This window comes from Trichoplusia ni, chromosome 5, assembly GCF_003590095.1.
Source record: "Trichoplusia ni isolate ovarian cell line Hi5 chromosome 5, tn1, whole genome shotgun sequence".
Classification (NCBI taxonomy): domain Eukaryota; kingdom Metazoa; phylum Arthropoda; class Insecta; order Lepidoptera; family Noctuidae; genus Trichoplusia; species Trichoplusia ni.
In genome coordinates this window covers 4,032,210-4,058,486 of record NC_039482.1, presented here as the reverse complement: position 1 = coordinate 4,058,486, position 26,277 = coordinate 4,032,210, and the positions used below count along the sequence as shown (strand labels likewise).

Here is a 26,277-nt window from a genome sequence, read left to right as displayed (position 1 = left end):
AGAAATATCAGCGAAATAATCTATTACAAATAATTAAAAAAAAATCAGAAGACAAACAGCATAAATCCCTGTCTTTTTGACTATTTTTGTCGTTTTGTACATACTAAAAATGATTTTCAATTCTAACAATTGTGTCGTAATTGGCAATATTTGTGCATTTTTCTTGCCAAGGATTAGCTTGGCCCAATTCCCTTTCATGATTACTCTTATCATTAAATTTAATTTCTCTAAACTAACCTTTAGTAAATGATTTGCTAGCCTACTCAATCTTCCAACGTAACTAAAACCCTCAACCATTTCAGGCTTGCGAGCAACTAGTCAAATCTCTCGAGGGTAACCTCACCCCATCTGAGATCCGTCAACTAGAGGTCCCTGTTCTGGACCTGACGTCCCGCTACAAGGACCTGACGGAGGCCGTGGGGTCCCGCTGCGCGGAGCTGGAGGCCGCGCTGCTGCAGTGCCAGGGGCTGCAGGACGCGGCGGAAACACAGGCCCACTGGGTCGGACAGGCTGAGAATCTGTTTAAGTAAGTTTTGAGTGGTATATGGTTGTTTATTTATGCGAATTTTTGGATAAAGTCTTGTCATATCAAAGTCTTTGTTATATATGAAAATGAAGATGTTATGTAAAGTTGAAAATGTTAGCAAGTATTTTTTTTATTAATCTCAAAATGCAAAAAAAAGTTTGCAAAATGCAGTTTATAAAAAAAAGTTTGGTACCGAGATGAGAGGAGTCCTATTTATTAAATTAAAACCATGAAATTGGTGGCATGAAACTAATGATCTAAACTTCAGACACCTATCTTGCTTTGCCTAACTTAGTTTCTCTCAGAAAATTTCAGGGAGAGAAGCAAATTTCCTCATAATTGATCCAGAAGTCTCAGTATGACAACTATCCTATTTTAGTCGTATCACATTTTTGCCTATACTTTCAACACAAAATAACCCAACAATTTCCTTCTAGGAGTCAATTGAAACCTGCCTCTCTTATCCGGGAGCGTCTTGACGAGCAAGTCCGGGAGCAGCGCATAGCTATCGCGGAGCTGGAAGCCCGCAGGCCGACCCTCGCCAAGCTGCTGGCGAGTGCGAGGGACGCCGCCCTCACGCCGTCCAACGCGCGCATCGCCAAGAAACTGGAGCAAAGAGCTGATGATATTTATACCAGGTGAATTAATTAATGAGTTTTAGGGAATAGTTTTCCTCTTATATTTTTTTGGAGGTTGAGGAATTGATTGTTTGAAGTATGGTAGAATATTTATTTCAACACGTACCTATTGACGAGTAGTATAAGTTGCCATAGTACTGTTAATTTTTTGCGACGTTTTATGGGCTTGATCTTTACAATGACCAGACATATTGATCTTCTTATATTCTGTACATTAGTCTAGATATTTTACTTGTAAATTAATGAAATTAACTCCTTGATTGGGGGAGTCATTGGGACCCATTACATTACGTGAGAAAAATTAAGAAAAAAAATTCTAACCATATCAATTCTTCCTCAGATACGAAAAACTAGTGGAACGTTCAGCGAAACGCAGCGAGTTCCTGGACGAGGTATCATCGGAGCTAGCTCAGTTCTCGGGGCAGGCCGGCGCGCTGGACGCGGCGCACGCGCAGCTGCTGGAGCAGGCGGACGCGAGGGAACTCGCGAGGCTGTCTGCTGACGACCTCGCCAACAGGCTCGCGCAGCTGGCTCACTACAGGTAATGTTGTAATGTACTACAGGTATTCGATAAGAGAGGTCATATTATGTTAAGAAGGTTTTTGGCGAAATAATAGCGATATTCTTTTATTTTATTTATAATCGATATAAGATATTCGGATTTATAGTTCTGAATGCATTTTCTATGGATGGAAAAAAAAACATTATCTTCAAAACAATTAATTATACGTATTAAACTTGATCTCAATAAAGTTTAGCCTAACTCTATTATGTTATCACTAGCTAATCAAGAATGTTATAGTCGGTCCATATTTGCTTTTTGAAATAGACATTCGTTTATTTGTCTGAACAAACACAGTATGTTATGTAGTTTGTTTTGTATTATGTATAAACTCGGTCTAATTCACCTCTATGTGTTACACAGAGACAAACAAATGCCGCTGTTGGAGGAATGCCTGAGGAACGGCAAACAGCTGATCGTCAAGAAGGATGTCACCGACACACATGTTATTCGTGACAGGATGAAGGTATGCCATTCGAAATTAGACCTTATTTGAATACTGTTAAAATTGATTTTTCACTGACGATATTACTTCGAAAAGATCGTTACTAGAAGTTCTTTTTTTTTTTTATAATTATGCCTTTAGACCTTAACAATCATTTTTATGTCTTATTTTATTTGTCCACAAGGCTTTGGAGAACCAATGGCGTGATTTCAACGCGACTCTAGAGGAGAAACAGAAGCTGTCCAAGCAGAGAGCCGACCAGCTCAACCAGTACGAGTCGCTCAAGATCCAAGTGAGTTTCGATTTTATTTATAAATATATATTTATTTATATTTTATTTATATTAAAAAATAATTGAAATATATAATAAATAAACTGGTTTGGGTATGAACATTCCTACGAATTAATTCATTACCTCAAGCATATGACTGACTTGTTGGTCTAGTGGCTAGTAGCCCTGGATACTTGAGGTCTTTGGTTCGATTCCCAGTCAGGAAAAATGATTGTGTGATGAGCACGATCACTTATTTTGTTCTGTGTCTGGTTGTAATTTATCTATAATATGTATGTATTCAGAAATATATAAGTATATTTATCAGTTGTCTAGTACTCATAATACAAGCTTTCCTTAGTTTGAGACTAGATGGTGTTGTGAGAAAGTTGTAGAAAATATACTATTAGTATAACTTCAAATAATTTCTCCCACAGGTTCTGGACTGGCTCCAATCCATGGAGGGTCGCGTGACCCGCCTGCAGCCGGTCGCCGTAGACCTGGACGTCATCAAGCAGCAGCAAGACGAGCTGCGCCCTCTGGCGAAGGAGTACAGAGACTTCTCTATTACTATTGATAAGGTACGCTTTTAAATTACTCTTTTCAGACTAGCATTTACGTAGACCGTCCTTGCATTTAGTTTGCCATACTTTTCCAAGTTATCTTGTGGTTGAATTTCTAGTCTTACGGCATTTTACTTAATGTAATAAAATATATGTCAAAGAAGAATTGAAGTATGAGGAATATTATTACACAAAAAGAAATCCGAGATTCCATACAGGAATAGAACAATGGACAATAGGAATAAATGTCTGTGCTATTTCGAACTTGTAAGCATTGGATATATATAGACAGCTGACTGAGACTGTCTTATTACTGAAATAAAATTTCCCTTAATTAAAACAGGCTGATATCGCATTATACACATAATACTAGCTATCAACTTAATTATCACTTTCATACCTACTTAACACTTATATACTTCCCATTGTCTAACCTCGTATCCCGGTATATCGTGCAGGTGAACGAGGCGGGCGCGGTGTACGAGGCGCTCACGCGCGGCGACCGCGCCGACAGCCCGCATCGGAAGAGGCAGATGTACAGCCCTACTAAACGACAGACGCCCAGTGAGTATTACATATTAAACCATAGTTACTACTTTTCATTAAATGTGTAATTGTTGAATTTTGTCGAGATAGAGGTGAATATTCGCTTATATTTGGGTTTTAAAAATGTGGATTGAAATGAAACTGAGCTTGGAAATTCGAATTTCCAAGCAAAGTACTTAGTTGTATATTCTTTAAATCTTTCTTCGTTTAAGTGTAATTCTCCAATCATGCGTTCAATCAGAACGACTAAGAGTTAATGTGTAAACAATGTTAAATGATACATATAAAAACTCTTAAGCAGTTTCTTGCCCCTGAAACAAAGTTAAAATGAAGTAAATCTGAGAGATAAAAGGTTTTAGACTGTATTTATCCCATATAACCGAGTTCCACTCAAGCAAAACTAATCTAATATTTATATTAATATCATGTCTGTGTATACCCAGGCCGCACCCTGGACGGTCGCTCCCCGTCTCCGAGCAAGGCTCACGGCTTGGTCAGTCCTGGCTCCACACATTCCACCTCCAGTGGATTCTCCTCACGAAGATCCAGCCAGGATGGATTCCATCTCGAAGGTATGTCTACAGCAGCTATAAAATAAGACTTACACTCCATACATGCCCATCTAAGCCATTATCTGCAATGAAACCAACGAAAACCACCGAAACACTAAAGTTCGGTGTGTTACGCAGGAAACGATTAACTGTCTTGCAACGAAATTAAACAGAAATAGTAAAAAGGTTTGCAGTTAGTGAGCAGATGAATTTGGAACAAAGTTTATTGAATTAGTCGATAAAATAAACGATGGACTAGGAACTCTTATTACTATAGATATTCCTCAGGGCTTTGAGGTGGTCTCTTAAAAAAAATATATACTTTAAAATGTATGTGGTAATAGACCACTAGGGTATTGGTAAGATTGTGCCAATATTTTTATTGCCAACTTAATTAAATAATAATTAAGGGTTCCAGTCTTCGTATCTGTAAAGCAATTTATTGTAACATAGAAATAAATGAACGTAAAGGATAGATTGATGCTTCTATATTTCCAAACAAAACTCTACGACTATTAACCTTATTCTTCTTTTCAGAACTATCTCCAGTCCAGCAACAGCTGGCTGAGATCAACAACCGCTACAGCCTGTTAGGCACGAAGCTGGCTGACCGGACCGCTGAGCTGGATGCTGTGAGGGAGGAACTGCGCAAGCATCTCGACAGCCTGCGCGCGCTCAATACCTTCCTAGACAAGGTACGTAGCACATGTCGGTAAAACAGTCGTGATATGAATGAACAATTGAAGATGATGTCGGTAAAACAGTCTTGATATGAATTACAAATTAGTTGATGGTGATGTCGGTAAAACAGTCTCACGTTGTTGAATTTGGAGTGTTGGTCGAGACATCAAACATTAGATATTGAGAGTTCGGACTAGAACAATATTTTTGTTATGAAATGCCATACAAGGCTTTGCCTATACTGTTTCAAGGCTGTGCAAAGAATATAGTTCAGAAATACTGTCATTTGACTGGTCTGTTGGTATATTGGTTAATGACCCTTACTGTTTAACCAGAAGTCGTGGGCTCGATTCCCACTCAAAATTATTAGTTTTCTTATGCGTATGTTCGCAATGGATTATGCCGACTTTGGAACTAGAGGGTTGTATATGAAAACCAAAAAAATATATGTTATTAATATTATTTTTGTATTGCCAGGTCCAGAGGCAACTGCCTAAGGAATCAGTTCCCAATACGAAGGAGGAGGCTGATAAGACCATCAAGCAAGCTCGCGCCGTGCTCGAGGAAATGTATGAGAAGCAAAGCATTCTGGACTCTACCAAGACACAGGTGAGCTGATGACTGTTAAAGTTAGAAGTCAAAGAATGTTACAAGAAAGATCTCTTAAACCAAATGTTTAAAAGATCATATTTATTTATATCTAATTAGTTAATTATTATTTATATATTTAAATTAAAATGTATGAACATATTTGATTAGTGTCAAGAAAAAGAAGACGGAAATGTTGCAAATTTTGCTTTTTCATTAAGCAACCAAGATTCATTTTAATTTTCATTTAATATACTTTTGACTTATGTCACCAAAACACATGATAATGCTTTCCAGTCTTCCATTCAGACATTTCTACCTACTGTCTTCCTGACAAAACACAAATCACATCCGACTAGAACTTTTTCACCTTTTTTTCCTTTTTTCTATAATTCCTGCCTCTTATGTTACCAGGTTCGCGAGCTACTGAAGCGCAAGCAGAGCGTGTTGGGCGCGGACCGCCTTCACGACGAGATGGAGGACGTGTCCTCAAGGTGGAAGGCGCTACACGACGCCTTCAAGGACAAGTTAGTGTTATTCAATATTCTACGCTATGTCTATTGCATTGATGCTATTTTTAATTGACAAAACACAGATACTAGGGGACATTGTTACCGAAATCCAAAATAGTTTATGAGATTAGTTAATATCAGAATTAGGTCAAATTAGACTTAAAAAAGTGTTGTGTATTTGTACAAACACATATTTTGCAAACTCTTATTTACCTTACAATCCTTGAAGATGAAATAGTTCAAAGATTTTTTTGTAGCAGCTAGCTGTATAAAAAGTATTTTAAATTTCAAACTCTGCCGACCTATACACATTCATGATATGACTCTGCTATAATTATTTTATCCTACAAACTAACAAATCCACCTTTTCCTCCAGGATCCGCCTGATGGAGGAGATGAAAGACTTCCACGACACGCACAGCAACCTGTCTCAGTGGCTGAGCGCTAAGGACCGCATGATGACCGCTCTCGGACCCATCTCCTCAGACTCCAGGATGGTCCAGACTCAAGTCCAGCAGGTAAGAGACCCGTAGGCCAAGCATTTGTATCTCCAACACAAGGATCAAATTCTTTTGGACCAAATTCTTTACTGTGGGAGTCATTAAAAAAAAGAAAGGTTCAATTTACCTTAACCTTTTACTCGTTACAGTGATTGAGCAAAGTATGAAAGTCACTTTGCTAATAGTTGTGTTTGAATCTGTGATATTACGTTTACACAAATGTTTTGGTAACACTTAAAATTGTGAGAGTGTCGTACTAGAAATAGGTATTTTACTTAAACCTCGTATCCATCGATACCTTATTAATAAAATCTGAGAGGTATATATCCCAAAATATACACAACTCCAACATTATTATAATTTACCTAGCTTTTCCTTAATTATTTTGTGGTTGGCTTCCAGTGTAACGAGATTCAGCTAGGCATACCGATGACAAAGCAAGACCGATGTCACCAATGACTAAATTGTTTTTTCTGCACTTTATTTAGCTTTCCCTAATATCTATTGCTCCTTACTCCATCAGGTACAAGTCCTCCGTGAGGAGTTCCGTGGCCAGCAGCCGCAGCTCGCTCACCTTGAAGAAGTGGGAGCGGCTGTACTGGACCGCCTGGAGCCAGCCTCGCCGGACGCCAACAAGCTGAGGCAGAAGGTCACCGACCTTCAGGATAGATGGAATGAACTGCTTAACAAGTACGTTATTATATAATAGTAATAAAACAATACAAGATGTTTGTATTCCAAGAAGGTTTTTGCATTCTCTTTCGAGACGTTAATGTGACTCTGGTTGCGAGTTATTAAAATGTCATTATTTTGGAGAAGATGGGCATAGCAGAAATATATAAAAGTAATATTTCATGTCAGTTGACAGGACATAAAATCTTTATATCATATTAGCGTTTGGTATGCGGCTCTGTCCACGTTAGATATGACTGTAAATTATATTCCTGTTTTCCAATTTTCAAGTAGAGTAACAAATCCTTTATATCTTATTAGCTGCCTAGCGGTTCCGCCTGCGTTTTTATCGCTGTAAATCATACGAACCCTATGTTAATTCTTACTGCTCCACAATTTTTTTTACAAAATTTCACGGTATTTGATCAAGTATTATTTCATGAAAGCGTAACAAACATTTCTAACAATGTTTCTCTCGTACAGGCTAGAGAAGCGCGCGGAGAGCCTGGGCGCGGCGGCGGACACGTCCCGCGAGTTCGAGGCAGGACTCGCGCGCCTGCGGGACGCGCTGCAGACCATCGGGGACAAGCTGGACGAGGTGGCCATGGAGAACGAGCCCGACGAACAACTCCGGAAGATCGAGGTGAGAAAGGATGCTAGGAATCTATGGAGGAGAAATCTATCCAGGAGATTGACAGAGATTTTTTGAAGTGAAAACTTCCTTAGCGGCGTTAAATACTTTTTTTGTACAGAGTAAAAACTGTTAAACTCGTGTCAGGACCGTGACCTGATTGAAAGTTCTTAAGGCGAAAACTTCTTTAACATTGTGCTAAAAAGCTGCATCGATAGCGAAATAAATTAAGAAAATGATAGTAATTTAACGAGATAATTAAAACAATTTGTGCAAAATTATTCCCTTACCATACCAAGATATCAAAAATGCACATCATTAATATTCAAGTTTTCACTTTTGCCGGCACTCTCGGAGTGCAAACCGTAACTTCTTTTTTGGGACTAGCCCGCCACAATTGGCCCGTCATCGCAACTCCTGTAATCCAGGATCTACAATGAAACCAACGACACATAAACATTTAAGTTCGGCGTGTCCCAGGGAAAACAATTAATTGCCTTGGAACCCGCAATGAAATTAATCAGAAATAGTTAAAAAGAAGTAAGAAAAAAAAAATCCGCTTCCCTCCATAGCAAGCGGGAGACAAGAAGAAATAGTTTTAGCAAAATGAAAAGAGATTGACTGAGTTAGAATGGGTTACTGCAGACGATGTACATAAAGGGCAAAGGAGGGAGCTTGGTTGAGTTTTTGTTAGCAAGGGTCTGATACTCCTTTCTGTTCAATCCAATGCAGTCATTTTATTTCCAATTCGGATAAAAATTGTGTATGTTATTGTTTTAGGGTTCAAGTTATGAGAGATAAGTAATTCAAGAAAATATTGCGATATTAGAATTTCAATACCTTCAAATGCGTTAATATATAAGTATAGCGTTGCTATATTTCCGTTCTTAACCAATTTTCAGCTCTCTGGAGCAAAATAAATATTGTGCTATAGAAAAGTATAGCTACTTTTTTTTACATATTTCTGTGGAAGTTATTTAATAACCCAAATTGTACCAGAAGATTTGACTCAACTATCCTACAACTTGTATACTAAATCCCGCTTTACCAACAGAACTTGGAGCGTCAACTGGAAGGCCAGCGTCCCCTGCTCGCGGACCTGGAGGGCGCAGGCGCGGCCCTCGCGGCAGTGCTGGCGGACCCCAGTGCCAGGCACGACATACAGGCCAAGCTGGCGTCGCTGGCGAGGCTGTACGATGCGCTGCAGAGGAAACTCGACCATAGGAAGGCTGAGATCGAAGCGGCGCTCAAGTGAGTATTGATTTAATGTGATTAATGAATGTTGCTGTTTTTAGACACTGTGTCAATCTTACCATACTTATTTGTATAGTTAAAGATTTAGATAAGATTGCCAAAATATATGGTCCAGTAAATGGTATATGACTTCACCTAAAGTAAAGCTAAGCTAAGCACGTAAGTCATAAAGCGTAATAAAATAGTAAGACGTAATATTGTTTTACCTTTTCGTTAATAATATTTGGTTCTAGATTTTTTTTGCTGCGTCAACGGTTCATTCTTGCAGCATAATATACACTATATTATTTAAAACAGAGAAAAAAATACCGTTGAATCAATAAAAACACTCCCCTTTGTGAAAAGTTTTTATTGTTTGGTCGACTGTCTTCAAGTCATCGCTTTTTTTTTTAATAACGTTGTTTCATTTTAATCTTTCCCAGGGACGGACGCAACCTCGAAGAGAACGTAGCCCGTACTCTCGGCTGGCTGCAATCGGAACTGAACTCACTGCCCGCGCGGCTGCAGGTGTCCGCCGACAGCGTGAAGCTGCAACAACAGCTGGAGCGACACGAACCTCTGTACCGAGACCTCACGCAAAGAGAACACGAGCTTATCATGCTTTTGGATAAGGGTGAGTCTATACAACTGAAATGGAAAACAAAAATTCTCAGTACAAAATATAATCTCCACTATAGGTATATTGTACTTGAAACAAGAATCGAATCTATTTTCAATGGAACATTTAAGAGATGGAGTTAAAAATGGGTATGAATTTGCCCAAAGATATTGCCACATTGAATATAGCAGCAATGCTCATCCTCTGTTGATAGATAACCCATGATTTGAGAACCTCGAAGTATAAAAGGAAGACTTTTGAAGGATGTTAAATTGTTATACTTTTAGTTGAATATTAACAATTACTCATTATTTTCCTTTTTCGCTCATAAAGTCATTTATACAAAACTTGTTAATCTAGATAAAATACTTCTGTATTTGCAATAAATTACGAACTGACAAATGTCATAAATAACTCGAACCTGCAACTCCTGGCTATACGCGACATTTGCCAGGCTACCAGCTACATTTCATTGTGTTTGTGTCCAATTCTTCCAATGCAACTGAACCGACACTTGTCTTCATTACATCATTAATTCATACTCATTTATTCTCCACCAGGCCGTGAGATGGAGAAGAAGCCAGCTCACCAGAGCCTGCGTAAGGACCTAGACAGGATTCAAACGCAGTGGGACAAGCTCAAACGAGAGACAGTCGACCGCTACACTAGACTACAGACTGCTATGGTAAGGATTATTATAATCAAAATCAATAGTTTTTATTTCAAATAGTCTGTTTTTCAGGCACTGTGAATACGTTACAATAATTACTCCAAAATGTCATTCCTATGGAGAAGAACCAGCAAGAAACTCTATAATGATACTCTATAAATTAATTACACTATAATTCTTAACGTGCTTTTCAATTAAAATTAAACTGTATTAAGTGAAAACTAATTTAACTTTGATTTGATTATTCAACTTATATTGTATCATGTCTTATGAAATGAGCCTTTTCTTTTCTCACCAATTTTTCTGAATATAAGCTCTATTAATAAGGTTGATAATCCTACCTAGTGAATTAGACCTTCTGTTCATCCGCATAAAACCCAAATTAACTTAACACTTTACCCCAACAGGAGCACTGCCGCAAATTCCACAAGGCTCAAGAATCCTTCGTCCCCTGGCTGTCAGACCTGGAGGACAGGCTCGCCAAGCTGCCCGACACCACCTTCACCAAGAAGGAGGTGGAGAAGCAGCTGCGAGAGCTGCAGCAGATCAGAAACGATATCTGGAAGAGGTAGGGAGATGTTTGAAATTTGTAGTAGAGTTGCTTGTGCTAAAATGAGTTTTGGAGATGTGAAATGATTTTGTCTTCTGATTAAATGAAAAATTATTCTTAATTTGTATGAAAATAAAAGAGTTTTTTGAATAATATGTTAATCTCCACAACTGAATAAACATTTGCAATTTTTATGATTGACTACGAATTTTCTACGATCATTTACGATTACGATTATCAGGGATAAAATTAGTTTTAAATACTAGCAACATTTGTGAGACCAAATATATGCTTCAAACCTCCAATTATAATATTTAAACATCTAGGTCTGGCGAGTACGAGAACAACAAGACACTCGGCGAGACATTCATCTCTTCCTGCGATATAGACCAGGAGATCGTGAGGAAACTCCTCGACAACATCAAGGAGAGATGGGACAGGATAAACAACGGTAAGCACTGTCATTCATTAAACACACTTACACACAAACACACACATAAACTAAATACGGCTGTTAACACATAATTTTATTAATGTTAGTCATTGGTTTTTGTACGTTCGTTGGAGTAAGACTGAGCTATATTTGACGAAACAATTCTTCTAAAAACTTCTCAATTTGATCGTACAGAAGTGCTCCAACAAGTGGAGTTCCTGGAGACCACCGCCCGCAAGCTGGGCGAGTTCGGCGAGAAGGTCCGCGCGGTGGACACGCCGCTGTCCCGCTGCGAGGAGCGGCTGCAGGAGGCCCTGTCCGCGCCGCCCGCCCACGCCGCGGAGGCGGTCGCGCGCCTCGCCGACCAGATACACGCGCTCAGGGCGCCGCTACAGGTACACACACTCATACGCAGGCCCTGGCCTATATTATGTCCCATCACCTCCGCCTATAGCAGTCCACTGCTGGACATAGGCCTCTCCATATGTTCCCCAGCGCGACCGGTTCATTGCCACCTGCATCCAACGGGACCCAGCGGTTTTCACTAGGTCTTTATTACCTATGTCTAATTTTCAATAACTTCCATTTTAACCACACTTCTGTGTCGACAGAGCATCAACGCGGCCGCGGACGACATCGTGTCCCTGGCGCTGGAGTGCAGCGGGCGCGAGGCGGGGGCGCGCGCGCGGCAGGTGCTGGAGGAGCAGGCGCAGGCGCTGGCCGAGCGCCTGGACGAGCTGGAGGCCCGCGCCGGGGACGCGCGGGGCAGGCTGGCCGGGGCCGCCGCCGCCATGACGCACTTCCAGGTACCGACATACGAGAACTCGGTGCACTAAATATTAAGAGTAAATAGAGAAAGGGCGAGTCTCATGGGCAAAACTCACCACAAGAGAATTTCAAAGTGAAAATTTACCTAGAGACTATTAATTTTAATACTTGATGGGTATTTTAGTATCTCGTGGAAACTATGTCGATAAGGTTAAGATCGTTGTTGCCTAGTCGACATAGCTAATCTAGATATTGTAATTTTATCATTCGCATAGTAAATATTTAGATACGAACAACTGATTTTTCAGTATAACTTTATTATTAAGTCGCTTCTTCGAAGGACGAATAATGATCCGAAAACAACTAACTGATAGAAGTTCTTATATCCTTTTTTACCTAGCATTAAAATTTACATTTACTCAAGCAGTTCACTAACATTTAACTCGCCTCTCTCCCAGGACAAAGTAAAGAACCTATCCCACGACCTCTCCGATCTGGAGAAGGAACTAGACAGCATGAAGCCGCCGGGCCGCGACCTCAAGACTGTGCGACAACAACTCGATGACATCGGACGCTTCTACAAGCGGCTCGAGAACGCTGATGACTTGGTCGGAGATACCGAGAGGGCGGCTGAAACCTTGGTGGACAGTGGATACACTGTGGATACTGCCAAGACTAGGGATCAGGTTAGATTTGGTTTTGATTCTTTTGAGTAAGGACAAATTTGGTCTTATTCGGTATTGAATTAATTATATATAATAAATAGATAATATGTAAGACTACAATCAGATTCGAACTATTTCCAACACAGCTCTGGAAAAGCAACTCAAAATTATTTAAAAACAGAAAATATTATAGTATTTTCTAAGTCTGTTTATCAACCTCGTTAACTTCAACATCAAGTAAGATACTTTTACACCAATTCCAACCTTATCACAAGACTCTAAAACTCATTTTCACTCACCCTATCTTCTCCCCAGGTGGAAGGACTTCGCAAACAGCTGGGCAAGTTGGACGAGCGCGCTCGCTCCAAGGAACAAGACCTGGACGACACTCTCAGCAAGCTGGAAGCATTCTACAAGGCATACGACTCCGTTATGGATGATGTGTCTGAGGTAAGCTTTCGTTTTGTAGTTTTGAGTAACCATTACGGGGTAATATACCACTAATGTTTACTCAAAAGATACTCTTAGACATAGATCTTGATAAGGTAGGCTGGCTAGGTACTTTCCCTAAAAAAATAAATTGAAAGATTATTTTTTAGAAATTAGTATTTTAGATTTTAAGGTCACATTTAAAAGTTATTTTTTTAAAGAAGTATTTTTTTTTCTTTTCGGATGATGCAAATATCACTTATACGACTGAGAAAATCGGTTCCGCAAAAAACAATGTCTAATCTATCGCTGACTAATTATTATTCTTCAAATCTAAATTAATTATAAAAACAAGTTTTAATTGATATATTTGCAAAATATTTACAACATTACTTAAAAAAATGTGTTTTTTTTTAAACTTTATAACAGTAGAAAAAAGTTTCAATTTTTAATGTATTTAATTTATATTTTCTCCTAGGCCGCCGAACAAGTCCGTAGCCTAAAACCGGTATCCTCCGAAGTGGAACAGATCAGGTCCCAGCAGAAAGACTTCGCCGAGCTCAAGAAGAGGACCCTGGAGCCCCTGGGTCAGAACGTGGCACACTGTAACAAGATAGGCCAGGGTCTCGTGAGGTCTGCTCTCCAGGGGGTCAACACCCAGGTGCTGGAGAAAGACCTGGAGAAGATGAATGACAAGTGGAACGCGCTGAAGGAGAAGGTGGGTTCAAGATCTTTTAATGTTTGGTTAATGTATTTAGCTATTGTTAAGTGTTTTCTTTAGAAAGTTATTGCTATAGATTTCCTATATTTTATAACGATTACAATTTCCCTTACTTGAGTTTTTATTTAAATATTTGAAAATAACTTTTGTACAACGCGACGTCGTTATATATTTGGAGTATAATTAATATTCACGTTTAGTTTTGTATTTTTTATGTATGTGATTTAGCCGATATGTTACTTAAAAAATCGACGGCTGAGTCCAGCTGACCAAAATCAAATTTTATTCAATACGCTCTGTTTCTTTTCAATACAAATAAATGAATATTTCCTTGTTCCCTTCAGATGAACGAACGCGAGCGTCGTCTCGACGTAGGGCTCCTTCAGTCAGGCAAGTTCGCGGAGGCTCTCGCTGGGCTTGAGAAGTGGCTCGCCGATACAGAAGACATGGTCAACAACCAGAAGCCGCCCTCAGCCGACTACAAGGTCGTCAAGGCTCAGCTGCAGGAGCAGAAGGTAATTTGTTACTTGTTGTCTAGGTGATGAGGTTGGGTTTTGTTTGAAACTTTTTTGTTGGCAAAACTTAATATGAAAGTTCATAACTGACTTGGAAACCGTTGTTTTATCATATCACTTATTATATCACCCTGCTGAACATATTATAGACCTTTATGACGTAGCATTAAAGTCCGTTTTACCGTGTTTGATTTATTATAATGTACTTCAGTAGAGAATAAATAAAAAAAAAGACTTATTAGTATGTCACAAAAAAACGATTATTTTAAATTCCAATAGGGAAGCAGCTGACTTACAATGTAATTATTTTTGTAAGTCTAATAGGAGAGATACAAAAAAAATGTTTTACTCATAAGATGCCAGCCAAAACTCAAAAATCACATCTAACTTAAAACCCCTCCCACAGTTCCTCAAGAAAATGCTGATGGACCGTCAGAACTCGATGTCCTCACTATTCGCGATGGGCAACGAGGTCGCGGCGGGCTGCGAGACGGCTGAGCGCAAGGCCATCGAGAAGCAGCTGAAGGGACTCATGCAGAGGTTCGACGCGTTGACCAACGGCGCCCAGCAGAGAATGCTGGACCTGGAACAGGCTATGATGGTAAGGTTCCTCTTGAAAATGTTGAAGTGTAAACAAAAAAAATCTGTATGGTTGTCGATCTTTTTGAATATATTGAATGAAGATTTTGAAGTGTGTAAATTAAAAAAAAACAAATCAGTATTCCGGAATTCTATAATATAAATCAGTTTAGCTGATGACTATTTTTGAATGGTAATAATGGCCTTATTTTAACTTTCTTGCAGTTATAAGTGAACGTTTTTTTTTATACTTCCTTTGATGTTAAGGGACGTCATAAAAGGGAACATACACTTTGTGTAAAAAACATTGAATATGTTTCCTAGTTCGTATGTATGTTGAATGCAAATCTATAACTATAAAATTCTCTCACACAGGTGGCTAAACAATTCCAAGAAGAATTACAGCCGTTGGTGGAGTGGCTCGGCGTGACGGAGCGCAAGGTGAAGTCCTTACAGCTGGTGCCCACTGACGAGGAGAAGATACAACACAAGATCAGGGAGCACAAGGTGAGGGGAGATGCTGGATAGCCGAGTGGTTGAGATCACCACGCCAAATCCACTGAGTGTGACGCGAGATCGATCCCCGCGTACGACAAGCATTTGTGTGGCCCACGAATGATTGTCCTGAGTCTAGGTGTCTTTGTGCATGCGACACAATGATTAAGTTTATTAGAGCGGGAGTCGTTTTTTTTAATAATTGATGTTGGTAAAAACCTCTTGTAGTAAAAGAGAACAAGCTTTTGTGGGCAAAGATTGAAATTAACGTGAACTGGCTGTGCCTAAAATGACTATCTTAGAAGTTGTTTTAGTAACGCCAATGATGTTTCTCATGAACTAGGTTATTGCATAGCATCTATAAATACTTTTCTGAATATAAGTTTATGGAGGTCATGATGTGTAGACGATTATTGATTAATGACGTGTCGGTTCGAGTCCCGCATAGGACAAGCATTTGTGAGATCTACGAATGCTTGTTTTGAGTCTGGGTGTCTTGAGCATGTGACTTGAATGTTCGTGGAACTTCCTGTGGCACAAACGTACACACATATGATATTCTAAATTGCTAACTATAATGTCTTGTTTTAGAATCTCCACGAGGACATAATTTCGAAGCAGCCGGCTTTCAAACAGCTGACGGAGACAGCGTCCACGTTATTGGGACTCGTCGGTGACGACGAGGCCAGCGCGCTCGCTGACAGGCTGCAAGCTGCCACTGACAGGTGAGCCCGAGCTACGTAGTATATTCCTCTGTTGAAGTGTCCAGTTTCACTGGTTCTTGTGTATGAATTTTTCAATATACGACTGTATTTCAACTGTTTTATTGGGTAATAGTGTATTAAAATGGGCATGCGAAGGGTTGAAAAATAAGATGATAATTAAGCTCTTTTGAATATGAGTATTATAATATGTACATACAGAAGAAGGTGACATGTATTTTGTGAGTTTCTTCAATAAATTATTTAAATGAAGTTTTTGACATTATTTATGTGTTCGTTTTGTACATCAAATTAATCTTAAACTTACAAAGAAACATTGATTGTACTTGTTTGTCATACAAACTCTTTAAATTTCATTCCAATAAAATGAAAATACCTCCTCAAATTAAAAATACTATTTAATAGTTCCTGTCGATACTAAAGTAATTTGCCTTTCCTCAGATACCAAGCCCTGGTCGACCACAGCCTGAACATCGGCGACCTTCTGGAGAGCTCTCGCAAGGGTCTGCGTCACCTGGTCCTCACGTACCAGGACCTGTCCGCCTGGATGGACGCCATGGAGCAGTTCCTGGCCAAGAGGAAGGTGCTGCCCGTCCACATGGAGAAGCTGTTGAGGCAGATGGATGAGTTGGCTGTGAGTATATATGATTTATTTTGAATTATTTTTATAAGCGTGTGAATTTTAATTTCAAGTGTAGTTCTAATTCTATGTAGTGTTTTTTTTAATTATTATTTGTTTGTTTTATATTGGGTATTAATTAAATTTTCAATGAAATAAAGTTAAAGACAAAGTTACCGAGATGGTGGAATTTTACTGTTGTCTTTTACATAAAGTAATTGATTTTAGTAACTGTCCAATAATTATACTTATTAAGAACATTACTATGAAGAGATAATAGAATATGAAGTGTTCTATACCCTCGAAAACAATCAAATCATCGAATTTCTTGACTCTCTAACAAAAACTTACATCAATTTTGAACGCAAGTAACGAAAAATCATCTTTCTATACAGGAAAAGACCGAAGAGATCGCATCAAAACAAGAAGCAGTGGACAGCACAGTGGAGTCAGGGTTGGAGCTGATGAAGCACATCTCAGGGGACGAGGCCCTGCAGCTGAAGGACAAGCTGGACGCCCTCCAGCGGAGGTACAACGACCTCACCAGCAGGGGCGCCGAGCTGCTGCGCGTGGCCTCCGAGACCCTGCCGCTGGTGCAACAGCTGTATAACAGTCATGCTAGGTAAGGAGTACTTAGTTTTGGTTCTCAAGCCTATTTTTTGAGTACGGTATAGGTTTTTGAACGCCGTCAGTTTTTGTCTTTGACAACAGTGACACCCATAATAGGGTTTGTGTATAGGCTTTTTGTTTCGCCACTGTTTAACAGTAGTTTTGGTGATGTTTTTATACAATACATGGGATTTATTTATTTAGGCATATCAACAACATACACAGAAACATAAGAATAAACATTTCATGAATATTAAAAGTAGTGTGAAAATAGAATTAGCTCTCATACATTATGTATGAATTCAATTTTTTATATGTTTTAGTTCGCAACAAATAATTATCAATTAGTTTTTGCTTTACTTATTTAAGAGTACTTAAACCTCGTTTTCAGATCCCATTTTTTCAAAGATCATCTTGTTTATGAAACTTTTTTTTTTAAATCTATTACTGTCTATACAAAATCTTATTAACCTTTTACTTCACAGGTTGACGGACTGGATGGCCGGCGCGGAGTCCTGCCTGCAGTCAGTAGAGCCCCGCGAGGAGGACATCCTGAGGCTGGAGGCTGAAGTGCAGGAGTACCGGCCCGTGCTCGACAACCTCAACCAGATCGGGCCGCAGCTGTGCCAGGTAATATATACTGTGTTTAACTGCCTCTCAGTCGAAACAAAAAGATAGAGTGAAGGGGTATTATAGTATTATACTTTTTTCTTACTCTTCCTTTTTGTGCTAATTTTGATTGATTTCGTTGCTGATATCAAAATAGTTTATCGTCCATACCAAGCTTAAGTCATTTTTCGCAATTTATGTTTAGTTTAAAATCTATCAATTCTTTGAATTACTTGGTGTGTTACTCATTATCCAGTAAATAAAAAATCTGCTCTTAATACCAGCTATACGTAGCTGCGGAAGTCAGTGACTGGAAGTACAAATCTTTTCCTTACCATTATAGGGTTATTTTTTACATGTTTTCTACTGTAACTTACCAGATATCTCCTGGAGAGGGCGCTACTCACATCGAGAGCATCGTGATGCGTGACAACCGCCGCTTTGACGCCATCGCCGAACAAGTCCAGCGCAAGGCAGAGAGATTGTTGCTTAGCAAGACGGTAATATATCTACATTTAATAGAATACAGGCTAATTAAATAGAATGAGACAGTACGGATAGTCGAGTGGTTGAAGTCACCCGCTGTGCGCGATGTGTCGCGGGTTCGAGCCTCGCATAAGACAAGCGTTTGTGTGATCCACGTTTTGTCCACGGGCTTGTGATTTAAATGTGAAAAAATGAAAATTTTGCTGTTTTTTTCTGTTGATTGAACTTATTTTTCAAATTCAAGATGACAATATATATTAGTCAAAAAATTTATAACTTTGTTGCTCACAAATTTTAATTTCAGCCATTATACTTTTATATTAATTTTCTCTATCAACCACATAACTAAATCCCTCTCCAACCCACAGCGCTCTCTCGAAGTAGTAGGCGACATGGAGGAAGTACTAGAATGGTTGCGGGGCGTGGACGCGGCGCTGCGGGCGGCCGAGCCTCCGTCGTGTGAGGCCAGTGTCGTGCGGGCGCAGCTCAGGGAACAGAGGCCGCTCAGCGACGACGTGGCCGCGCAGAGGGTGCGCGTCAGGGACCTGCTGTCGCAGGCTAAGAAGGTAAGGGACAGTAGACTTTAGGTGTGTAGGGGTAGAGTGTTAATTGTTTGAAAATATGTTACATGGTTGAAATAGATTCAGACTTAATGTTTGTGTATTCGACCAAAACAGGCAAATAAAGTTCCATCATTTTTAGATGTAGGGCATTATAAGCCTTAAAACCTCAACTTTGATTGCCAGTTAGTAGCTATAGATGCGATAGTACGACAGTAACCGAGACTTGACGTGCAAATTGACATTATTAAGTGCCTGAAAAAATTTCACTTGAAAAGAGCTATTTTAGAACACCTAAGAAAGACGCTTGATTTCTTGATTTGAAGTGAACTTAAGTTTTTCTGTCTAGTCCACTGTGTCCCACTGCTGATCGAAAGCCACTTATGTAATAGCAAAAAAATTCTCCTCCAGGTTCTCCGCGAATGCCAGTCTTCAGAAGAGACAGCGGTGATCAGGGACCGCAGCGAGGAGTTGAAGGAGATGATGGAGGAGGTCGGCCACCTGAGCGCAGAGCGACTCGCCGCGCTCGAGCAGGCGCTGCCGCTCGCAGAACACTTCGCTGACACGCATCATGGGTGAGTGGGGGGTGGGAGACGGGAGGGGGAGTAGAGAGTAGGAGATAAGATTGTAGGCGATAAGAGTGTAGGAGACAGTAGGGGACGAGTGTAGGAGCTAAAATTGTAGGATGAAATGCAATGATTTATTGTGGAAGTAGGATCTATCATCATTTTTACATGACTTTTTTTTAGACAGCTGTAGTCAACATTATCTCTCTGACTACCCTGAGAAATAATGTGGTAACAAACTCAGGGCTCGCGCCTTTTTTTATGTGAGAAAATGTGTCGGATGTTAGAGTGTAAGAGATCAAAAGGTAGGATCAAAAGTAGTATCAAAGTATAGTATCAAAGTGTAGATTAACAGGAGTAGGAGAAAAGAGAGTAAGATACAAGAGAATAGAGTAAAAGACTAGGACCAAAATGTGAAGTGATAACAGACAATACGGAGCTGACCGCATTAACCTGACACTTTTTTATGTCTTATACTGCAGTTGACGAAATCCCTTCTTTCTTCTAATATATAAAATTCCCGTGTCACGATTACCGTGCTCCTCTGAAACGCGTATTAAGTAGGTCTGAATCGACTAACATCTATTTTTCATACCCCTAAGTGTTAAGGGTTGCTCACACTAAAAAAAATATTTTATTTTTTGGACGATTTTTTTTATAATATCGCATTAAAAAAAAACATACAACTAGAAATAATTTATTAGACAAAAAAACGTTTGCTGGGTCAGCTAGTATAATATAATTATAGTGAAATATGTGATATAACTTTTTTTGTTGCCAGCCTGTCGTCCTGGTTGGATGACATGGAGAAGCAGATCCAGATGCTGGCCATGCCCGCTCTTCGACCAGAACAAATTGCTCAGCAGCAAGACAAGAATGAAGTAAGTAATCTTCCTGCTGTCAAGTGTTCTAAATAAGTAACCCAAAATAGTTATGAATTTTAAAATGATACACAGGATAAAATATTCTGATGTCTGGCTAGCTTGAGGATCTAATCTCGATTCAATATTTCCTCCAAATGCCGATAGTTGAACATAGAAACTGTTAGAACCATTATTAATAGAGTCTATTGCATGAAAACGAATCAATCAAAGTCTTCATTATCAACATTATATACTTAAAAACATGAGCCCCACAAAACCGTTTAAGTGGTTTGACTGTGGGAACGACTGTCATTTGTCGAGAGCCATTGAAGGAAATGCTTTTTTGAGACGTAACTTATGAACCTATCCTCCTATTCTCAGATGCTACAACAATCCATTGCCAACCACAAGCCGTTGGTTGACAAGCTGGTGAAGACGGGCGAGGCTCTAGCGAAGCTCTGCGGGGACGATGACGCGGCCAAGGTTCAGGATATAGTGGACGCCGACTGCGAGCGGTACAACGCGCTGCGGGCTGAGCTCCGCCAGAGGCAGCAGGAGTTGGAACAGGTAGGGCATTGCTAATAGGATGAATTAATAACAATGAAAGAATACAACCCATTTTCAAATTAACAAGTATTGAAGCAAACTTGATGGAATTGTTTTGGGAATTACAGCAATTTTACGTGAAAATAATCAACAAAATTGGTTCACTCAGTCGACAGTTCTTAACAAAAATATATCGAAGAACTGAGTACCTCCATCCTTTTTAATACCGTTGAAAAATCGGGGTTTTCGGGATTTCGTGTCTGTCAACCATAACCAATTACAGCTAAAACATCTTTAGAAACTACTTATATATCATTCTGTAGCCTGCCCGAAATCAATTTCATTAGTTATAGTATATAGTTTGATTAATATCAGTAAAACTTAATTCTTCGAAAATCAAAAGTGCCATTTACTGGTCTCATTGAAATAAAGAATTTGACTTTGACTTAAAAAAGGGCACATAAATGTAATATATTACCATATATGATCTCTTTATGCCCTCAGGCCCTGCAGGAGTCGTCCCAGTTCTCGGACAAGCTGGAGGGCATGCTGCGCGCGCTGTCGGGCGCCGCCGACCAGCTGCAGCGCGCGGAGCCCGTGTCCGCACACCCGCCTAAGATCGAGTGAGTCTATATTATATCTAGGGATTAGACATTTACAATTTTAAAACTTAGTCTGTAAGTCTAATAGGAATGATGACTGGGTATATAAAGAAAAAATCTCATTAGTCCCTCAGTTAGATAATTGAAAAGTATGAGACACATATTTTTTCCTTTTTCAAAAAAACTAGAATTGACAAAGATTAACTGCTTTAAAGTTTAGGAGAGGGGGCTTGTGACGTAACGATAGAGTAAAATTTATTCTCAATCGTGACGTCACGCGTAAGTTTCATTCACTGTAATTTGGTCAATTTATGTTTGCGGGACAAATTAAAAAATACGTATCCATTATTATACAAAAAAACTACAAGACGGACACTGCAAAAAAGAATTGTTATCATCCCTATTGTTGATGTTCCCGCTTTAATTATTATAATAGAAATGTCGTAAATAAGTTGCACTTGCAAAGTATCCTGTTTTAATACAATGTTTATAATACAAATGTTTGTAATACATTTCACAAGTTAACACAGTCTCGATTGTATGTCATTAATATATAATGATATTTAACATTATAATCATTAAATTCATTATACATTATTAAATAAATGTGCAAACACGTGTACAACTATTTTTCTAAATTAAAATTTTGTATCTTCTTGAAAGCCACAAAAATTGACTTCAGCTTTTTGAAGAAGACAATTGACCGTAACGCATCTGTATAACAGCTCAATGTAGGTATACCTACAACACATTCATAGTTAACTTATCAATAAATTCCCACGTAATAAAAATCTCTTATTCACTTAAATATCTCATAATCTAAACCGCAACCAATTCTCTCTCGAAACAGAGACCAGATCGAAGAGAACAACGCTTTGGTGGAAGACCTGGAAAAACGTCAGGAGGCTTACAACGCGGTCCAGCGCGCCGCCTCTGACGTCATCAGCAAGGCCAACAAGAGCGACCCCGCCGTCCGGGACATCAGGAACAAACTGGACAAGCTTAACAAGTTAGTATGCCTCTTATGCCTACGTTCAGCAGTGGACGGCAACAGGCTGAGATGATGATGATGATGCCTCTTATACTTGTGAAGAGTGAGGAGTGAAAATATGGACAACCAGAAGGATCAAGCCATATAGGTTACGCGCGCGACTACCTGCGGATTCGATTCTCGAGTTGGGCGAGTAGATAATCATCATGTGCTAGACGGTTTTCAGTTTAATCTTTGTGAGATCATGATTGAATTATCTTTTGCTACTAGGGATATATTGTGCATAGATATTGTAATTTGACCATTAGCTTTAAATCAAATTGTCAAACAAATTGCAAGTTTCTTTTTTAATCGAGTAGTTATTCCTGGCGGATCTCGAAATATCATCCCACATTATGGATTTTCCTATGGAATTTCCATCCAAACATTATCCACAACTAAATGTCGTTCATTTAGCCAAAAAACTTTCTAACCAAACCCATTCCTCCACAGACTATGGGACGACGTGCAAAAATCAAGTTCAGACCGAGGCAACTCGTTAGACAGCACTCTAGAGGTCGCTCGCAAGTTCTGGCAGCAGTTGAACGCTGTCATGGCGCAGCTGTCCGAGCTAGAGGACACGCTGACCGCGCAGCCGCCGCCCGCCGCCCAGCCCAGGGCTATACAGGCCCAGCAAGTGGCCCTGCAGGAGATCAGACATGAAATCGACCATACTAAGCCTGAGGTAAGGAATTGGATGTGCTTTGTTGTATTTAGATTACAGTATAGTTGATTATGGATGCTCTATTGAACTAAAGTTAGTTTTGTTTTGGTATGTATGTTTTGTAGGAGTTTTTGAGCTCGTTGATGACTAAAAATTAAAAATATGATATCTTAATTACCATATCTTAATAAACAAGAGTCAGACAAAAATCATCGTTGACGATTTTTCACTTTAACAAAATCTGAATTTTTTTCATGCGTCTTATATTCGATATTGTATTTCTTTACGTTAAAAATGTCATGATAATTAAGGCATGGTATAACACAAAATTACTAACATTGTCGATGAGTTGAAAGATACACTAAGAAAAAAAAGTGACCTCTTTTTTTAGCCTATCATCTCACCGTCACAAACAAAACTTTAACTTCAAAATACTAATTCCTCCCTCAATCCAGGTGGAAAAAGTCCGTAAAACCGGCTCGACCCTCATGTCGCTCTGCGGCGAGCCAGACAAGCCGGAGGTCAAGAAACACATGGAGGACCTCGACAGCGCCTGGGACAACATCACGGCGCTGTACGCAAGGCGAGAGGAGAACCTCATCGATGCCATGGAGAAGGCCATGGAGTTCCATGACACGCTACAGGTATGTACTGAGGCAATGTTTGTTTGTTTGTTTGTTAGGTGGGGGATATTTTTTTGTGGACGGAACGGGAGGGAACGGGGAGTGTTCTAGTCCACCTGTTCTTATAGTCAATAGTGTTTTGTAAGTGCCTGTATAAAGGCCTACTTATAGTCGATACTGTAAGGTTTTGTAAGTGCCGTGAAAATTGACTAGTTGTAATAACTTTTGATTTTGAATTACTTTACGTCAGACAAGCGTTATGGTTTTTCTAGTATTTTACTGAACTCTGTGTATATTTTAATAAAAAAAAAGTCAAATGGCAAGGTCAATGTCAAATTTTATCTTTGTGTAGCGGGAGTTCACAATTATTCAAGCTTGGCGAGGTTACCTTATCCACTCGGCTATTATATTGTACCTAGAAAACTCTAAAACAAAACACCAGGCTTTGATAGATTCAAAATAGTTTCATTGCTAAACAAATTTCCAAATCAATTTCAACAAGATCAATCAACACTATTCAGTCTAACTAACAAATTCTTTTCTCCTAGAACCTGCAAGAGTTCCTAGACTCGGCTGAAGACAAGTTCTCCCGCATGGGCCCGCTCGGGTCAGACATCGACGCTGTCAAGCGGCAGATCGCTCAGCTCGCCTCCTTCAAGCAAGAGGTCGACCCGCACATGGTTAAAGTTGAGGCTCTTAATAGGTATGTATCGAATTATGTACTCTATGTTGTTAAAGTTAGGGTCGGTTTTGGATTGTAAACGGTTTTACAAGTTTTGCCTATGGATTAGTTGAGAGATTTTATGCTGAACATTTTTTCTCTTAATTATTAAAACCTATTTGAAATAGTATTAATTTTATTTTTATCCAATTTCAAGTTTATTGCTTGTGTTGAGGTTCAAGTAACAGTTTTATATGTTTTTCAGAAAGAAAAACTTTTTTATTTTATTTATATGAGTGAATGAGATTTTGAGTGGTTCTAAGGATTTGATGTTTATAATATTTTTCTATGGTGATGGTATTGTAACTAGTATAAATACCTTTTCTATCATCTGTTTTCGTTTTTAATATATTGTCTCATGGTTTATATAATTTAAGTAGTTCGTATTAAATTTTCTGAGACTAGTTTCGCCTACATATATTCCAGTGTACTTTAGAACCCTACAAGACCTTTACGCATGAATATCAACCTTATATCTAGAAAGCTAAGTTCGTAATTAGCTAAGCAACCATGGAATGTCTTAATATCCCAGTAATTTCAGAAAGACTTGAATCCTTATTTTAAAATTCTTCCCCCCAATCTACAAAGCAGTGTTTTAAATGAGGTTTTATGTAAAATTCTGTATACTAAGGCTACGAAAGTCTCTGTAGTATATAATACATAATATTATTCTCCAAGTGACTACAGCCATATAATCATAGAGTTTCATAATTAGGCAAGCGTCGTTGGAGGCGACGTGGTATTATAGAGATTATCATTACCTCTAAATCAAAATCTCAAAGTTATAGAATACAAAAGAAAAAATGAAACAATTTTTAAGATAAGATTTAGTATTAGCGCAAATCGATCAAAAGTACTCGAAATATCACAATTTCCAAATACTTATTCAAGCTACAAAAAAATTTAATCAAAATCTTATTGATATGAAACTACTTTTACAGTACACAGTCTGCCCGTGACCATGATACCTGTAAAGGTTTCGAAACGTCGGGAACTAAAATCTAAAATTAAACCGCGATAAATTCCGTAAAAGTAGTTTCATTTCTATATCTAACATTCGCGTAAACCTAAGAAACGACAAAATCTCATTTGCAAACACTGCTTTTTAAAATAATATCTTTAGTAAATGAACTTTTAGAACTTCCCTTTAAATCTACTGCACTTTTCCCTTTTGTATTTCCACATACTAATCGTGTATTTTTCTATGCGTTCCCCGGATTGACCCGACATTCGAAAAGGAGTCTTATGAGGCAAGGAATAACAATTAATCTTGTGTGAAGCTTCTGTTTGTTTGCATCGTAGTGTAGTTACTTCTGTGTGTTTATTCATAAGGGTTATAACAGCAAAGGAGTTTGTGTTGTCAAACCATTATTTAATACAATTCATTCCAGGGCATTTGAAAAAATGTTTAAATTTTAGGGATATTCCATCCTAATTATAAGCTTGGAATATTTTATTTCCAAGTGTATTTAAAAATCAATTTTTTTAATGATCATTAAATTCGAAATCTTTTTATTTATCAATTAACAAGGACTAATTTAGATCTTCATGTTATATGTTGGCATGTTGGGATTGAATGAATCTAAGCTCCCTTTATTCAGGAATAAAAAAAAACAATCTTGGCTTGTCTTCTCATACAAATTCAAATAAATACATAATATTCTGATACATTTTAGTAGTCACCAAGATTGTTT

At 38.8% G+C, this 26,277-nt stretch overlaps 1 protein-coding gene across 31 annotated transcripts in view; it reads left to right on the top strand.

The window, feature by feature from the left end:
* Positions 1-26,277, top strand: part of LOC113494126 (microtubule-actin cross-linking factor 1) — a 213,712-nt gene that overhangs the window by 157,272 nt on the left and 30,163 nt on the right. For 27 of the 31 annotated variants that reach the window (XM_026872294.1, XM_026872309.1, XM_026872291.1 and 24 more), the window contains 42 exons: positions 303-526; positions 964-1,164; positions 1,505-1,705; positions 2,090-2,192; positions 2,356-2,463; positions 2,880-3,023; positions 3,464-3,569; positions 3,995-4,123; positions 4,640-4,797; positions 5,261-5,392; positions 5,786-5,898; positions 6,260-6,401; positions 6,907-7,073; positions 7,539-7,698; positions 8,741-8,937; positions 9,363-9,553; positions 10,099-10,223; positions 10,616-10,776; positions 11,085-11,209; positions 11,387-11,586; positions 11,803-11,997; positions 12,418-12,645; positions 12,940-13,074; positions 13,532-13,771; positions 14,119-14,289; positions 14,696-14,890; positions 15,244-15,375; positions 15,955-16,088; positions 16,527-16,719; positions 17,100-17,326; positions 17,799-17,943; positions 18,303-18,422; positions 18,777-18,974; positions 19,380-19,543; positions 20,316-20,415; positions 20,779-20,964; positions 21,448-21,566; positions 22,396-22,554; positions 23,029-23,260; positions 23,695-23,883; positions 24,411-24,565; positions 25,822-25,833. In XM_026872294.1, the coding sequence (XP_026728095.1) occupies positions 303-526; positions 964-1,164; positions 1,505-1,705; positions 2,090-2,192; positions 2,356-2,463; positions 2,880-3,023; positions 3,464-3,569; positions 3,995-4,123; positions 4,640-4,797; positions 5,261-5,392; positions 5,786-5,898; positions 6,260-6,401; positions 6,907-7,073; positions 7,539-7,698; positions 8,741-8,937; positions 9,363-9,553; positions 10,099-10,223; positions 10,616-10,776; positions 11,085-11,209; positions 11,387-11,586; positions 11,803-11,997; positions 12,418-12,645; positions 12,940-13,074; positions 13,532-13,771; positions 14,119-14,289; positions 14,696-14,890; positions 15,244-15,375; positions 15,955-16,088; positions 16,527-16,719; positions 17,100-17,326; positions 17,799-17,943; positions 18,303-18,422; positions 18,777-18,974; positions 19,380-19,543; positions 20,316-20,415; positions 20,779-20,964; positions 21,448-21,566; positions 22,396-22,554; positions 23,029-23,260; positions 23,695-23,883; positions 24,411-24,565; positions 25,822-25,833 (6,716 nt within the window). The remainder of the gene's footprint in view (positions 1-302; positions 527-963; positions 1,165-1,504; positions 1,706-2,089; positions 2,193-2,355; positions 2,464-2,879; positions 3,024-3,463; positions 3,570-3,994; positions 4,124-4,639; positions 4,798-5,260; positions 5,393-5,785; positions 5,899-6,259; positions 6,402-6,906; positions 7,074-7,538; positions 7,699-8,740; positions 8,938-9,362; positions 9,554-10,098; positions 10,224-10,615; positions 10,777-11,084; positions 11,210-11,386; positions 11,587-11,802; positions 11,998-12,417; positions 12,646-12,939; positions 13,075-13,531; positions 13,772-14,118; positions 14,290-14,695; positions 14,891-15,243; positions 15,376-15,954; positions 16,089-16,526; positions 16,720-17,099; positions 17,327-17,798; positions 17,944-18,302; positions 18,423-18,776; positions 18,975-19,379; positions 19,544-20,315; positions 20,416-20,778; positions 20,965-21,447; positions 21,567-22,395; positions 22,555-23,028; positions 23,261-23,694; positions 23,884-24,410; positions 24,566-25,821; positions 25,834-26,277) is intronic. The other 4 variants (XM_026872310.1, XM_026872283.1, XM_026872311.1 and 1 more) reach the window with 1 other exon arrangement.